At 32.6% G+C, this 17,764-nt stretch overlaps 1 protein-coding gene across 1 annotated transcript; it reads left to right on the top strand.

The window, feature by feature from the left end:
- Positions 1-5,208: 5,208 nt before the first annotated feature.
- On the top strand, positions 5,209-8,709 carry LOC120178916 (ubiquitin-conjugating enzyme E2 variant 1A-like). Its single transcript, XM_039184681.1, has 5 exons — positions 5,209-5,344; positions 6,686-6,825; positions 7,989-8,114; positions 8,182-8,308; positions 8,496-8,709. Exons 1-5 carry the CDS (start codon positions 5,317-5,319, stop codon positions 8,552-8,554), a joined length of 480 nt encoding a protein of 159 aa, XP_039040612.1. The 5' UTR covers positions 5,209-5,316; the 3' UTR covers positions 8,555-8,709.
- The last annotated feature ends 9,055 nt before the right edge of the window (positions 8,710-17,764 follow it).

Consider the following 17,764-nt stretch of genomic DNA (forward strand, 5'->3'; position numbering starts at 1 on the left):
GTTCTAGATCCACTAAGAGCATTTCATTCCGTTCCTCCTAGAGTCCATGATAAGGACTAAATTTATAATTTGTAAAAAAAATTGTACCTCTATAAAACTTTGAATAATCAAAATCAAAGTAATGAAAAGTAAATTAGCGACACTAAATCACGTGAATCTAGTGACTATTAATTGATTTAGTAGGATGAGACATTTAAATTTTAACATTATGAATAAATTAAACTAGATTAAAAGATTATCTCATAATGAATATATATAGTAATTAATCTGAATCAATCAATTAATAAATCAAATATATGTGATTATGTCGACAAAATCATATTAATAAATGACATATGCTAGAATCATATATATATATAATTTTCATAAGAAATATAGTAATTAATGATGCACCTACCGTCCAAATACTTTATAAACGGTATTCTCATAGTGGAATAAATGCAATTCTTATTGCAGCTGTTGCCAAGTTTATTTATAAAAAAATGTCTAACTTTTTGTTCATGATCAACTTTTAAGGCTTTTTGGTAAGACCAAAAAAACATAAAAGAAATACCAATTTCTATATATATATATATATATAAAAGTATAGTAATCTTTATATTTCAGTTTTGTTGTATCAATATTTTCTACCACATTCATTTTAGTAATAAAAGCATAGTTATATTAAATTATGTTTTGGTTATTAAAAGCGTAATATATGTGGTTTAGACTTCAGATTAAACTGGCAATATATGAAAACAATTGATATTGGCTGCAGACTTATCATACAAATAAAGCCAAAGTGGTACTCTTGAAGCAAAGGACTCAATCTCATCAACAACGCCAACAAAGCAACTCAAGTGATTATAGATGTTCCACTTGTGACAGAAGTTTGCAAAATAATACTTCAACTTATTGTAGTATCGCATGCAAGGTTCTTTGTTTTCCAATTCTTTCGATTTTCATTCTTTTTTAATTTGCAGGGAGTTATGGGATTTATTATTCTTATATATTACAGGTTTTAGGCATACATAGAGATGAACAAAGAGAAGAAACCAGTAATGAAGATGAAGAAATACATGTTCGAGTGCCTTTAACAAAGAAAACAAGGTTAAGGCAAACTAGGAAGGGCGTCCCTTTACGGTCTCCTATGTTCTAATATAGGTTTCATGTGTACCATAAAGAGTTCCTTGTGTATTTATATATGCTAACTATAGGTACGTTCTTTTATAAAACTTGCATCTATTATATATATATATATATATATATATATATGTATATATCGTAAATTATGTGTTTAGTACCTAAAATATTAGTTTTGGTCCGTTTCAGTACCTAAACTTTTAATTTTTTAAAATCATACCTAAGTTTAGTTTTCATTTCATTTTAGTACCCCACGTTAAGTTTTGAAGAAAAAAAATTAAAGTTTAGGTACTGAAGCAAACCAAAACTATTAGTCTAGATACTAAAAGCATGGAGTTTTTAACGACTAGGCAATGAAACAAAAACTAAATGTTAAATATGATTTTGAAATAATTTAAAGTTTAAGTACTAAAATAGATCAAAATTGATAATTTAAATATTAAATATGATTTTGAAATAATTTAAAGTTTAAGTACTAAAATAGATCAAAACTGATAATTTAAATATTAAATGCGTACTCTCTCTCTCCCTCCCTCCCTCCCTCTTTATCCATCTATATATATATATATATATACACACACGCACGTCGGTATCAAATAAATCTAAACTTGTTCAAGGAGTTGTTTATTCCATTGCTTATTCCACAGGTATACAAGTTGACCTAATTCTGGGACACCATTATATTTATTTTCATAGTTATTATTTAATTAATTTTTAAGTATTTATAATTTTATTTCTCATGTATGAATCAAATGATCACAATGGTTAAAGGGGTAATTGTTATCCCTAGATCTTAAATTCGAGCACCATCAACCGTAGGATATTTGAGCATTCATTATCAAATAATTTGGAGTATTTATAATATATACTACCACTTGTAATCATCCCAAATTAATAAAAAAAAGCCAGGTAATATAAAAATAAAATTATTTGTACATATTTAAATAAAATAATTTTTATTTTATGTTTTAAACAATTGCATTTAATGTAAGATTTAAAATTAAAAATGAGTTTAATATTTTTAAATTGAATTTAATATTTTCATGTTTAATAAATTATATATATATATAATTGTTTTAAAATATAAACCCTTTTGTTTAAAATATGTAAAAAAAATTTAATTTTATATTATATTATTTTTCATAAATGTTGTTTAAAAATATAAAAATATTGAAAGTAAAATATCATTTGAATATTTATTTTTTATTTTTCTATCAGTAATAGTATTATGATGAATAAATATAAGTATAATTACTTACTTTTTTTTAAAGTAACAAAAAAATATATTCATTTATCAAAAACTGCATCAATAAACTTCTTGCTAAATACAGACTGAACAAACATAGTCAAGACTATCATAAAATCTTGCAATGATCGCCTAGTAATAGTATAATAAGTACAATCATGAACAATTGAAGCAATGACGTACATGAACTGATCGCACCAACGGTTCCGAGCACCAACCATGAAGGAAAAAACTTGAAGATCCAAAACGTCAAAAGGAAAAAGAGATATCTTCTTAAACACAATCTCATTCATGGAAGCCTGTTGAATTATAAACCGAGAAGAAAATAAAGAAAATAAATTTGCATTTGAAATTCACAAATATCGATAGACATGACATTCTTTATAAGATAACGGATGAGAGAAATATTATTAGGAAAACGATAAAATAGAACTAAAATCTAAAAACCATAATCTAGAAAACAAAATAAATGGCAGAGGAGTGGCCGGCCAAAGCCACCACCTCTGCCCACAACGCAAAAAGAAAGTGAAAACATAGAAGAAACCGTCGGTAACTACAGCAGAGCAAAGGGAAGATTAAAATTTCTATAAAGCAGTTGACTCAATGGCTAAGGACTTTTTTGGTACATTATTTGTCACCCAATAGAACCCAAGTTCTCTTCCCCTAAAACGTAATCTATCTTTCCATACGCAAAATATAATGGGTCATTAACGACATATGTAACGTTCATGTATTAATATGTATCACCTATTGATTAAATGATTAATTTATTAAATTAAATTTAAATTATGACTAAATTGATATAATATATAAGTATTTAGGATCAAATGTATGCTTACATCAATTTGTTTAATTATCATGTGAGCATTCCCGTTAAATTTTAACAGCATATGACTTGATTGAGACCACTTAAATAGTTATATGGTCATATTGACAAGATTAAAAATATGATGGTCATATCAACATCAATCCTATAGTTAAGTGACTATTTGAATAGTTTACTATAAAAGAATAATAATTCAAACCCTTTTATATTTATTTGTTTTTTTATTTTTAAATAGTATGTGATGATTACAAAGTAATATCGATTCAAAATTTTCTTAATATATTAACAATGCACACATGCTATAAACACTGTTACTTAAATCTAGGACATCTATAGAGATCGACATTCCTTTTGTATTTAATTTTTCAAAATACTATTGGGCTAACAAACTATATATTATACATTATTTTAGGGGTTAGTAAAACTCAACTCGATTCGAAAAAAATATATTTTTTCAATTTTGAGTTATTTGAGTCAACAATAATTATCAATTTGGTTTTTCGAGTTCGAGTCGAAATTTTAAAATTTCGAGTTACTTGAAAAATAAAGATTTGACTAATTATTTTGACAGTTCTACTATTTAGTCCATGATTTCATTATTCTTTCAATTCCTCCTTTTTTTATAATATGTTTTTTCAATTTAGTCCCTTATTTTTTCAAAATTTCTTTATTTTTCAATTCATCATTTATCTTAAATTTATTTTTACCAATTTCAAACCATGTGCTTATATACAACTATAAAATATATATGTAACTTCAATTCTTATTTTTTTACTAAAAATGTACTCTCTCTTTTTTATATATTCCCTTAACTTTGCATTTTACTCATTTTGGTCTTTTGACTGTAATTGTTTGTGAATTCTTTCTTCTCACAAATTCATTGACTCTTTTATACTCTCGTCAGTATTTTACTCTTAAAATATTTTCTTTAAAATATAATATTATGAATATATTTTTTTAATTTTAGATTGTATTTGATATATTAAATAACTTTATAATATGAAAAGAATATGAAATATATATACCTTATATGTTAGAGAAAGTTGAAAAAATGAAACAAATAATTATAATAAAATTAGTATAGAAACTCGAATAACTCGACTCGTCAACTCAAATAACACAAATTTTTTTTAACTCAACTCAATTCAATTTAACTCGATCAATTTTTTTTAACTCATCTCAACTCAACCCGACCAAATGCTCAATAACTATCTTTTAGTCTTAAAAATATATTTCACTCTAGAATCATTTTTGGAAAAGCATAGAGAACAAAACTTAAACGAAGTGGTTAAAATTTTTGTACTATAAGGGTGCGTTTGGTTCACGGAATGTAAGATTATCAGTGGAAATAAAAGATTATCAGGGAATAAGATTACTGAGAATGTTGTATTTTGTGTTTGGTTGGTTTAACATGAATGTAAGATTACCGTGTTTGGTTAAAGGAATAAAAGATTATTGGAATGTATATTTGACCAAATTGTCTTTATTATATATTTGTATAATATTACAAATTGTAAAATATTTATATATTCTCTTTAAAAAATTAAATTCATAATATTTATATAATTTTTTTTTTACAAAATTAAAAATATAAAAAAGGTTTAATGAAAGGGTAAAAAATTTTTTAACCCCTGAACTTCATATAAAATTTTAATTATAGACTTTTTTTGTAAATATAAAATAATTTAAGGATAAATTTATAATTTAACATTCGTAGAATTTTTATTATTCAATGACAGAAGAATGATATTTTTGAAAAAAAAATAAAAATTTAAAGTCATTTTAGTCCAAAACGCCGGTAATATTACAATACCTAAGGGAAGGGAGGTAATGACATTCCCAGTTATATACCCCAAAAACTCTACTATTGATAATAAAACATTACCGGAATGAGATTCCCGACCAACCAAACATGAAAATATGAGATTCTCATCCCATTAAAATACCACAATCTTTAAACAAAAACACCCCTAAAACCTCTTTCTATATAACCTATTCTCATTCTCATTTTTTTTTCTTTTTGCCCATTTTAAATTTTTGGCTTTTGGGTTGTCTCTTTTGAATCAGGAGAAACCCTAGCTTTTCATTTCTTTTCTTTGGATTGAAACGATCAAACGGAGAAATGGGTTCCGAAGGATCAAGAGTTGTAGGTAAGCTTTCGGTTTTCAAAGCCCTAGATATTCCTCTTCTGTTATCAAGTTCCCCCATCTTTTATGTCATCGATGAAATTTTGTTGTCATTGTTTGATTGATGGAGCTTTGAAGGGTATATTGAATCTCTACGAGCTATCTTTTGGGATAATCTTCGGATATGGTGGAAAAAGAGGGTTTTAGCTTTGATAACTAGTTTTCTTTTGTATAGTTCAAAGTACTGTTTCTTGATGATTTAAAATGAATTTGTTGTGCTTGATTGATATTGAAGGTGAAACTTTTGCAAGCTTTTCTATTAAAAGTTTTAGAAGTTTTTGTATTGTTTTAAATGCCCAAATTAGATGGGTTTAATTAGAAATGTGCATGACTTAGTTTATAGTCTTGATGTCTGTGGAAAGAATTAGATATAGGAATAAATTGAAGAGAATTGGAATGTGGGAAACCATAGTCTCAATTGCTTGAAGTTTTTGTCCTTTTGATTTAGTCTTTAATTTTAATCTGTAAAACCTTGAATGTGGATATAAGATGCGATTTCTTCTTTTTTAAATCATGTTTTCCTATTTGTTTTCTATTCTGAAGTAGTCTTATTAGTTAAGTTTGATCTAGCTACATTTGTTGAGTATACATTGTTTCAAACAAGAGATTTTGGTGCTGATTGAGTGTAATTATAAAGAAAACAAGCAATAACCTTTAAACATGTATAATCACTTCCTTTTCCTTGCCTAGGGTTTGTAATGTATGAGGCTGCTATATATAATGCATGAAATTTTTCTAAAATGGAAAATTGTGACTTGGGATGCATTGACTGTTCCTTTTACTCATTTCGTACTTCAAAATATTAATTCACTCCTGAAGGATCTTTTATAGATCAATTTGCAATACTCTTCATATGGGATGCGTATGAAACTTTTAATATTGTGCTAGCCCTCAACTAGGTATTAGGCTTCTTCCACCACTTTTCTTGGCCTTAGAAATTTCTTTCTATGTCTCTAAAATCAAGGGACTTTGTTTCTCCCACCATCACATGGAAAAGCTTTGGCAATTAAGGGCCATTGCTCCTTTCATTCAGAAGTGAGCCTTTCTTGGTGATGAACTTTATGACTGGAACTTGTGCCAGATCCTATTCTATGCTATTGGGGTTACTTCAGTTTTTTCTGGGTTCTTCGTGGACTGCTTTTCAGTATTTGGCATAACATGCAAGCAATCCTTTTTGTTCTTAAATTTTATCTTTTTTTATTGCATATTTGGAAAATGCATTTGGTAATGATGGACTTAATGCAAATTTCAAGAGTGACTTTGCTACAATCCTGAGCTAGGCACTCAAATGTATTTTCTTTGCAGTCCCTCGGAATTTCAGATTGCTAGAAGAGCTTGATAGAGGTGAAAAGGGAAATGGGGATGGAACAGTTAGCTATGGAATGGATGATGCTGATGATATTTACATGCAGTCATGGACTGGGACTATTATTGGTCCGCCTAATGTGAGTCTCACTGTCTTTTTTCTTCTGCTGTTATATTTCTTGTAGTTGGTTTACTTGTTTCTCTGAGTTGATTTGAATAATGCAATGACACGCGTAAGGCAGTAAACACAATTTGAAGTTGATATGTATTTCTAACCATGCTCATCTTCACAAATCAGTCTAATCATTGAGATGGTCTACCTGTACAAATTAGAAATAAGAAGTAACATAACTCTCATTTTAAAGTGGCAATTAGAACTCATTAAAACATATGAGAAGAAAAGAAGTATTTTTCACAGCTGAAATACTTCTCTGTAAAAGTTGCTTATTGAGTTTCTACCATGTAAGGTTGATGATAAGTGGTCCCTATTTTATCACACAATTTACCTGCTTTATTCCAAGCACTGTTCTGAAGAAAAAAATTAACTAGTATTACCTGCAAACCTATTGGAGCCTCCTTGTAACTGTCACCTAGAAGTAAAACATAGAAATCTTTCTGATCATAAGATTTCTGGCGGAGGAATTGTATAAATTATTTTATACAATAGTTACTGTTATTTTCCTTTCTTTAACGAGTTAGAGTTGAGGATGGTTCGGTAATGGGCTCTTTTCAAGAGCCTTCTGGTCCAGGTCCTCCGGTGTTGATTGAGCTGTTGACAGTAAAGAGGGGATTAACTTTCTTTGAGCCGTTTCATCAGCAGATTAAGGAACGTTTAATTATTGAATCAGATAGTAAACTTGCTGTGGAGTGGGTCAAGAATTTTGATCGTTGCCCCGGTGTATACTCCAATTTAGTGAAAGATATTGTTACTAAGCTAAGGGAATTGAGTGGTATTATTAGATGGGTTGCTAGGTCAGCCAATGTTGAGGCTGATAGTTTAGCCAAAGCTGGTATTGGCTAGTTTTACTATTGTGATTAGCTTTTGTAGTCTTTGGGTTGGTTTATGTAAAGGGAGTGTTTGTGTGGTTGTTAAACTTTATGTATATTGTGGTTTTTAATGAATCCTAAGGAACTCTTTTCCTCCTTCTGCTGATTAAGAAGCACTTAGTGTTCCATTAATCATGAAGGGGTTTTTTAATGAGGCCTTCATTCCTATCAAAAAAAAAAATATTTCCTGTCAAGATTATTCCTTTCTTAAGATGAAAAATGAGTTGGTAACTTGCTTATTCTTTATGCATGTTAGACTGTTCACGAGGGACGCATCTACCAGTTGAAGCTATTCTGTGGCCTGGATTATCCAGATAATCCACCAAGTGTGAGGTTTCAAACCCGGATAAACATGACCTGCGTCAATCAGGAGACTGGAGCGGTAGGTTATATTGTTCTTAGGGATTTTTTACTGCATGGTATGAAATTTATGGCTGATAAATTGCCAGGTTGTACCTAGCCTTTTCCCCATGCTTGCTAATTGGCAAAGGGAGTATACAATGGAGGATATATTGACAAAGCTGAAGAAAGAAATGATATCTCCACAGAACAAGAAGCTTGCTCAGCCACCTGAAGGTGTGTAGATCTCACTTGTGATTTTCTGGTTGAATCATAATCTTTTTGTGCTTGCGTTAGTTTCGTAAGCCTCCGATTTCTGAAATGAACTTTTACTTATCTAGAATAGTTGAATTTTAATGTATGGATCTTCGGTGAGTATAAGTTCTCTATTGTTTATGTAAAATTTTAAACAATCTTGTATCAGGCAATGAAGAAGCAAGGCTTGATCAAAAGGGCTTGGTGCTGAAGTGTTGCATCGTTTGAACTTCATCAGAGCTGTATGAACGGAATGTGTATAAAATATATATGGTTAGATAATCCCAGCGGCCGGCTTAGTACCATATATATATATATATTATGCTTTTTGTATGGGAAAGATGTTCCCACCGAATGGTGGTTAAATAAAGGGAACTTCTTAATACATTAAAAAATTTATGACTGTTGCTTAGATAGGGAACATTTGTTTTAATTTATTATTTGCTTTTTGTTTCAATATGATGTAATTTAGAATGTAGGCGAGGAGAAAACTTGACCTGTTTTCCTTCTTTGTTATCAGTATAGATGATAATGATGATTAAGGTCCTGGATCATCTTCATCCTTCGTCATTCAGATTCCAAATCAATCTTCTGTTGAACCTAATTAATTGTGCCATTACGTGAGGTCAATTAATTGGCACAATTGCGAGGACACTGATATCAATGATTGGAGGCAGCAAAAGAGACTATGTATTATAAACTGCTTTATTTATTTGCTAGACATCTTATACAAAAGCCATGGGGGCTTTTTCTTTTAAACCTTATCTCATATGACTTTGATGGCAAAATGACAAACCCTTTGGTCCGAACTTCAAAGCTGGAACCCATAGCCATATGCTTAAAAGCTGTGTGGCACATCAAAGCCACGACAAGTGAATTATCTACTTATTATGTTATAAAATTACAATAGTTTTTGCAATTCTTAATGTAATTTCAATATAAACTATTTTTAATTTTAGTATTATTTTAATGGCATTTATTATTTACTTGAATTATAGATTTATAGTATGCAATTTTGATTAAAATTTATATTACTCAAATATATTTATTAATGTCAATATAAATTAAAGTTTTTATCATAATTAAAAATTTAATTACTGGTATTCTATAATTTGTGCTCTTATAATCTTACATTTGTGTTCTAATACTAATTTTTTATTTGCTTCATTAAATTATAATTTCAGTTTCCAATTTCTTTATTTATAATTTCTTAATAGAAGTCGCTAATATTATTAAAAAAATGAAAATATTCAATATTATAATAAGGGTTTACAACTATTACCGTAAATTAAACACATAATTTGAACATTGTTCTACAATATTAACACAAGAAACTAGTCACTTTAGATCATACAATGATCATACATGAAAGGTAAAAACACAACCAAAAGACTCGAATAAAAATAGATACGAAACAAATATGATTGCATCAAAAAAAAGAACCACAAAAGAGGGATTAAGCTATTAAAAAATCACTAAGAATCGTAAATCAGAGTAGAGTGTCATGAGACACTATCCACAAGCGCAAAAATCGAGTATCCAAATTTAACCCGAAGGTCCAGAGTATGGAAAACTAGCAGGATTACAAATAAGTGTCATTTTGATCAATCGTGACGTCGCCGAATCCAACCGTGATAAAACATAAAAATAAAAAAATAACAACCAAACGATTGAGAAAAAAGAAAAAAGAAATGCACGACAAAGGCAAATAAAAACGTACCATAAAGGTAGAGTTATTCTTATTAAAGATTAAAAAAAATAAAAGAGAGAGAACTGACGATCGATGATCATCATCAAAATCGATATCATCGCTAATGTCACACCCAAAAATAAGGCCTAAAATTCTCTGAAATTGTTTCGAGGACTAAATTGAATTTTAATTGAATTCAGGGATCGAAGTGAAATTTTGATTAAATTTGGATCCAAATTCATAAAATAATTAAAGATGGAGGACATATGACATGATTTTGTCATTTTCCTCTTTTAGGGTTTATATAACCCAAATATAAGGGAATTAATTAAATTTTTTATCTCTTCAATATTTTTCTTTTATAGAAAGAAATCTTTGATCACCGATTCGTCGGTGACCGTTACTCCATTTTCGACACTTCCCGTACCATCGTGTTCTTTGCGTCGTCTTGAATCCACCGGTGTCCTTATCTTTGTTATCTTCAGCGTGTGAGGGGGTGAGGAATATCAAGTTTCCGACATTTCGAAATCGAGTTCTCCGCCGTTCACCATTGTGAACCGAGTTTGGTAAGTGTCTCAAAACCTCTTAAAATAGTTGTATATTTTTTTTTTTTTCAGAATTTTCCCCTCTACGGCCCTGCACGCGCTCCCACGCGCTACCCCTGAGAGTGGGAAAAGTCCACCGCCTGGTGGACTGCTTGGAATGGGCTGATCCGACCCGAACCGTGTCTGACCTGACCCGCTGACCCGACTCGCTAATCCGACCCGACCCAGTCTAACGTTGACCGTTGATCGTTGACTTTGACCAAAAAGTCAAAATTTTTGAAAAGTCATATTTTATGTTTATCGACGTCCTGAGTCCTATTCTGAAGTCTGTTTTGTCAAATTCTGACCTGAAAGCCCCGAATCGAGCTCGTTAACCCAAAAATGCTTAGTATTTATAGCATTTTTGCTTATTTATTTGAGATTTGATTATAGAATTGATCCAATAAGATATTTTTTTGAAGGTACTCGTATTTCACATGACCGATGGTCAGTTAGGTCCGGTGTTTCCTGTCCTTCAGATTTGCTCGATCTGTGTTCTACGAGAGTTACTAGTAGGTTTCCATAAATTATTTAAGTAAAGATTAATATTATTCATATTAGGATTTCGATATGGATTTTCCAATTCGTAGGATCTAGCGCTGTCGCTAGTCGTGATCGACATACTCAGTGGTAGGTTTCCCTATCAGACTATTCAGATCGATATAGGTGTGTTTCCTGATGGTGTTACATTACTGTTTTAAACTACCCATTTGAATTGTTTCAGATTTGTGATAATTCTGAATAATTTTTCGACATGATACCTAATTTCTGAATATTTTTTATCCGACATCTGATTTACCGTATATTATTGATTTGATTTCTGATTACCGTATTTATGTATATGATTTCCAAGCATGAAACATTTTCATGTTTTAATGGATTAATTACCGTTTTCACTCGAATACATATATGTATATTACTGTCATTAGGAGTATTATTGGAGGAAGTTTCTGAAGGATCCTTTGCTATTGCAAGGGTAAGACATTACCATTTTTAAGGCTCCTCTACTATGTGAAAAGGTAAGACCTTACCATTTCTGAAGGCTCCTCCACTATGTGCAAGGGTAAGACTTTACCGTTTTCCGCAGGCTCCTCGGCTTTGTCCTCAGGGTAAGTCCTAACTGCAAGCTTCTATGCTTTGTGAACAGGGTAAGCCCTTACTGGGTGTATAGGTGGGTGTATGGTTTTGGGGAATCTACACATTCTAGTGATCGGAAGGGGTAATGTTCATGTTTTTAAAACATGTTTGATAAATCGAATTTACTGAAATATTTTATCTATAAGTTTTTATACACCGTAAGGAGCACACTGAGCTTTTTAGCTCATTCTATATATTTTAACATTTTCAAAAAATAGTAGACTTGGCATCAAGAGGATTGACTACTCCTATTTTTGTACTACTATATTTCTCTATATGCCTTTCAGTTATATTTTAGTGACATTTGTTTTGCTACCGTTTGATATATCTCTATTACCAATATTTTGTTATGTAAATGTTTTTTACGGTTTTCTGCGGTATTTTGATATGTATATATTTTATACAGTTTTCTGACATATGTATACATATATGTTATCATATGAATTTTTATATGGATTTTAGCGACGTTTTAAATATGAAAAGAATCTCTGAATGCGATAAGTGACCGTCTAGGTTTGAGCCTAACATCTAGGTCAGGTCTTGGGGGTTACACTTGGTGGTATCAGAGCTTTCGATTTTAAACTCTCGGACTATGGATGAGTCTAAAAATCTAGATTTCAAAATATTAAAAAAAAAAAACAGTGTCACCTTATTTTATGAGTTTTAAATATATTCGAAATCTCTGAAGCGATTCTGATTTAGGTTCAAAACCTTTCTGTAGATCCTTATAGATTTATCCAATGAGTGCTGCTAGAGGTCGTAGGCCAGGTCGTGGCCATGGTTGAGGGCGAGTGACTCGACCTTCTGTTATAATAGACGATCCCATGTTACCTCAAGATCCTTCTGTCCCGCATATAGATCTTTCTATTTCTAGAGATAACCCGGTTACTTCTACGAGAGACCCTCCCATCACTGAGGACGAGGACACTGATATGGATGAGGATGCCATTAATAGGGCTATTTTTTGTATGTTCAGGAGAACTACTAGAGTCCCTGGTAATATGTATGTTATTGATATTTCTAAGTCTTTGGTAGCTGCTGGGGTAGTTTCATTTTTTAGAGTCTTAATATCTCGGTTGAAAATTCTGAGAATTCGATGACAATTCAAAGTGTCGTAGGTCAGTCCATAGAGTTAGATCGTATTTTTAGAGCATGTTCTATAAAGATCCATGGGGAGATATTTCTGGCTGACCTGATGGAGTTACCTTTGAAGGAGTTTGATATGATTCTTTGCATCGATTGGTTGAACAAGCATCAAGTTAATCTCGATTGTAAGACCAAGAGAGTTATTCTGAAGACCCTAGATAACTGAAAGATTGTGATGATCAGGGAATGTCGTGGATTCTTGACGAATGTTGTATCGGCATTGGTAGTTGATAGCATGATTAGGAAGTGTTTCGAGGTATTTCTTGCTTATATTTTGGACACTAGGAGTTCCCAATTTGACATTGAAGGCATCTAGATTGTTAAGGAATTTCCCAATGTTTTTTCTGAAGAGTTTTCTAGATTACCGCCAGATAAAAAAGTTGAGTTTGAGATTGAAGTCTATTTCGGTTCTACCCTAGTTTCGATGGCCCCTTACCGTATGGCCCCAAATGAGCTTAAGGAACTAAAAGTCCAACTCCAGGAGTTGTTGGATAGATGATTTATTCGACCCAGTGTATCATCGTGGGGAGCCTTAGTTCTCTTTGTCAAGAAGAAAGATGAGACATTGAGACTCTGTATTGAATATAGGAAACTGCACAAGCTCACAGTTAAAAACAAATATCCTTTACCCAGGATCGATGATCTGTTTGACCAATTTCGAGGGGCTTATATCTTTTCGAATATAGACTTGAGGTCTGGTTATTACCAACTCAAGTTGAAAGATTATGATGTCCCAAAGACTACTTTTCGTACTCGGTGTAGGCATTATGAGTTTTTGTGGTGTCATTCGAGTTAACTAATGCCCCTGTTACTTTTATGGATTTGATGAATCGAGTATTTTGACCCTATCTGGACCTATTTGTAGTTGTGTTCATTGATGACATACTAGTGTATTCTCAAACTGAAACAGAACATGATGAGCATTTAAGGATTATTTTGAAGACTCTAAGGAAAAATAAATTATACGCCTAGTTGAGCAAGTGTGAGTTCTGTCTCAGCAAAGTGACTTTTCTTGGACATATTATTTCTACTGAGGGTATCTAGGTGGATCTGAGTAAAGTGGAGGTTATTCTGAACTGGAAGCAACCCAAGAACATCTTAGATCCGTAGTTTCATGGGCTTAACTGATTATTATCGTCATTTCGTTGAGGGGTTCTCCATTATTATTGTCCCTCTAACGAAACTATTGAGGAAATATGTTTCATTTGTCTAGTCTGAGAATCAACAAGCTAGCTTTGAGAAACTGAAGATTGTTATGACTCAAGCCCCAGTGATGATTCACCCTGAGTATGAGAAGGATTTTTCGGTCTACAATGATACTTCTTACTCTGGATTAGGATGTGTTTTGATGCAAGATGAGAAAGTTGTTGCTTAGGCGTCATGTCAGTTAAAGCCGCATGAGCGCAACTATCACACTCATGATCTGGAGTTAGCTGCTGTTGTTTTTGCTTTGAAGATTTGGAGACACTATCTCTACGGAGAAAAGTATTATATCTATACCGATCATAAGAGTCTGAAGTATCTACTTACTCAGAAAGAGTTGAATTTGAGAGAGCGTCGCTGGTTGGAGCTTCTAAAGGACTATGATTTTGAGATAGAGTATCATCCAGGGAAGACTAATGTGGTGACCGACGCCTTGAGTCGTACGACGATATCTGATCTAAGAGCCTTGTTCTCAAGCTTGAGTTTATTTGATGACGACAGTCTGATAGCAGAGTTGCAATTTAAACCCATAAGAGATTAAGGTCAAACAACACCTTAATAGCCCATTGTTTCCCATTATTGAACAAGTTGAGCAGGTATCGAGTTCAGAGTATACTTTGGATCAGGATGGTATTTTGTGCTTTTACGGTCGTTATTGCATCCCTAAAGATGATGAATTGAGATGAGCTATTATTTAGGAAGCTCATTGTAGTACTTATGCTATGCATCCTGGCGGGAACAAAATGTACAAGAATCTCAAGAAGCGTTACTTGTGGACTGGTATGAAGAAAAATATTTCAGATTTTGTGGCAATGTGTCTAACTTGTCTGCAGGTTAAGGCAGAGCACCATCATCTGTATGGATTGTTACAGTCAATTAAGATTCTTGAGTGGAAATAGGAGTGCATTACTATGGACTTCGTTACCGGTCTTCCTCTGACTCATTCCAAAAAATATTCTATTTGGGTGATTGTTGATCGACTCACCAAGTCAGCTAACTTTATCCCTATTCGGGTTAATTATTCTTTGGACAAGCTGGCTAGATTGTATATTTCTTAGATTATTAGACTTCATGGTATTCCGATGTCTATCATATATGACTGAGATCTGAGGTTCACTTCCAGGTTCTGGAAGGCTTTGCACGAGGCTTTGGGTACTCGTTTAAATTTCAGTACAATGTTTCACCCACATACTAATAGTCAGTCTGAGCGAGTGATCCAAGTGTTGTACGATATGTTACGGGGTTGTATAATTGACTTCTGTGGTAGTTGGGAATAATTCTTTTCCTTAGCTGAGTTTTCTTACAATAACAGTTACCATGTAAGTATTCACATGTCACCGTATGAGGCTCTGTATGGACGTAGATGTTGTACTCCTATATGTTGGATAGGGTTGTATGATAGAAAGACTTAGGGTTTATAGTTAGTTTAAGAAGCTGAGGATATTGTCTAATTGATCCGTGATCGCCTAAAAGAGGCATTTGATAGGCTGAAATCATATGAAGATTAGCGACAGAAGAATAACAAGTTTGAGGTTGGAGATCAAGTTTTTCTCAAGGTATCTCCATAGAAGAAAGTGTTGAGATTTTGATGTAAGGGTTGAGCCCAAGATTTATTGGGTCGTATCGTATTTTGAAGAAAGTCAAACCTATTTATTAGGATTGAGCAACGAAACCGAGAAAATCGAAAAATCGACACGAACTGAGTAAAACGGTTCGGTTCGGGTTTATCTTTAAACGGTTCGATTTCGTGTTGATTTAAAGAATCAATTCTATTGATTCGGTTCGATTCGGGTTTTCCATATGGAACCCACTTGTTTCATATTGAACCGAATAGACAATATTTTTTTGAATTTATAGTTTCAAGTGAAGTTTTCTTTGAAAAATTAACGAACCGAACCCAAAAAAACGCATTATTGAACCGAACCGAACATAAAAATCGAGTTCACATAATTTGGTTTTTTAACCATTTGATTTTGGTTTAAATTTTAAAAACTCGTTTATTTCGGTTCGGTTCATTTTTTAGTAAAAAACCGAACTAAACTGAACCGAACCGAATACACCCATATTGTTTCTTATTAACTTGAGTTGCCTCCCCAGCTCAATCGTATTCATGATATTTTTCATGTATCCATCTTGAGGCGATACCGTCCAGATCCAAGTCACATTATTCATGTTGAGGAGGTAGAGTTGAGACGTGATTTGTCTTATGAGGAGGAGCCCGTTCAGATTTTAAATCGGGATGAAAGAGTTATTCGAAATAGGCGTATTCCGATGTTCAAAGTTCAAATGGGGTAACAGTGGCCCCTCAGAAGCTACTTGAGAGACATTGGAGTCAATGGAGGTTCAATTTCCGCATATGTTTACATCATGTAAATTTCGAGGACGAAATTTATTTTAAGGGGAAGAGTTGTCACAACCCAAAATAGGGCCTTAAATTCTCTGAAAAAATTTTCGAGGACTAAATTGAATTTTAATTGATTTCAGAGACTGAAGTGAAATTTAGATTAAATTTGGATCCAAATTCAGAAAGTAATTAAAGATGGAGGACCTATGGCATGATTTTGCCATTTTTTAAGAGTTATATAACCCCAAATGTAGGGGGAATTAATTAAATTTTTTTATTTCTTTAATATTTTCCTTTTATAGAAAGAAATCTTTGATCGTCAATTTGTCACTGACCGTTACTCCGTTTTCAACATCTTTCACACCATCGTGTTCCCTGTATCATCCCGAGTTCACCGATGTCTTTCTTCTCTCTGTTGTCGCCGGTGTGTGAGGTGGTGAGAATATCAAGTTTTCGACGTTTCGAAATCGAGCTCTTCGTCGTTCAACGTTGTGAACCGAGTTTGATAAATGTCTCAAAACCCCTTTAAATAGTTGTACAAATTTTTCTAGAATTTTTCCGACCCTCTACGACTCCGAACACGCCCCCACGCGCCACCCCCTGAGAGTGGGGAAAGTTCACCGCTTGGTGGACTGCTTGGAATGGGCTGATCCGACCCGAACTATGTTCGACCAACCTGCTAATTCGACCCACCCCGACTCGACCCGACCCGATCCAACGTTAACCGTTGACTTTGACCAAAAAGTCAAAATTTTTGAAAAATTATATTTTATGTTTTTCAACATTCTTAGTCCGATTCTGAAGTATGTTTTGCCAAATTCTGACCCAAAAGTCCCGAATCGAGCTCGTTAACCAAAAAATGTTTAGTATTTTTTTAACATTTTTGCTTATTTATTTGAGATTTGGTTAGAATTGATCTAAGAAGATATTGTTATGAAGGTACTCATGTTTCACCTGACCAAGGGTCATTTAGGTCCGATGTTTCCCGTCCGTCAGATCTGCTCGATCCGCGTTCTACGAAAGTTACTCGTATCTTTCCGTAAATTTTTTAACTGAAGGTTAATATTATTCATATTAGAATTATGATATGGATTTTCCGATTCGTAGGATCTAGCGCTGTCGCTGTCGTGATCGACAGACTCAGTAGTAGGTTTCCCTATCAGATTACTCAGATCGATACATGTGTGTTTGCTGATGGTGTTACATTATTGTTTTAAACTATCCATTTGAACTGTTTCAGATTTGTGATAATTCTGAATATTTTTACGACATGATAACTGATTTCTGAATACTGATTATCCGACATCTGATTTACTGTAGATTACTGATTTGAT

The sequence above is a fragment of the Hibiscus syriacus genome, unplaced genomic scaffold (genome assembly GCF_006381635.1).
Source record: "Hibiscus syriacus cultivar Baekdansim isolate YM2019G1 unplaced genomic scaffold, ASM638163v2 tig00112383_pilon, whole genome shotgun sequence".
NCBI lineage: Eukaryota > Viridiplantae > Streptophyta > Magnoliopsida > Malvales > Malvaceae > Hibiscus > Hibiscus syriacus.

What these genes read in the sequence shown, in the direction of transcription:
- LOC120178916 (XM_039184681.1), top strand. Translation starts at nt 5,317, where the DNA reads ATGGGTTCCGAAGGATCAAGAGTTGTAG. An exon ending in CGAAGGATCAAGAGTTGTAG is followed by an intron (nt 5,345 to 6,685) that starts GTAAGCTTTCGG and finishes TTTTCTTTGCAG; the next exon opens with TCCCTCGGAATTTCAGATTG. An exon ending in GCTTGCTCAGCCACCTGAAG is followed by an intron (nt 8,309 to 8,495) that starts GTGTGTAGATCT and finishes ATCTTGTATCAG; the next exon opens with GCAATGAAGAAGCAAGGCTT.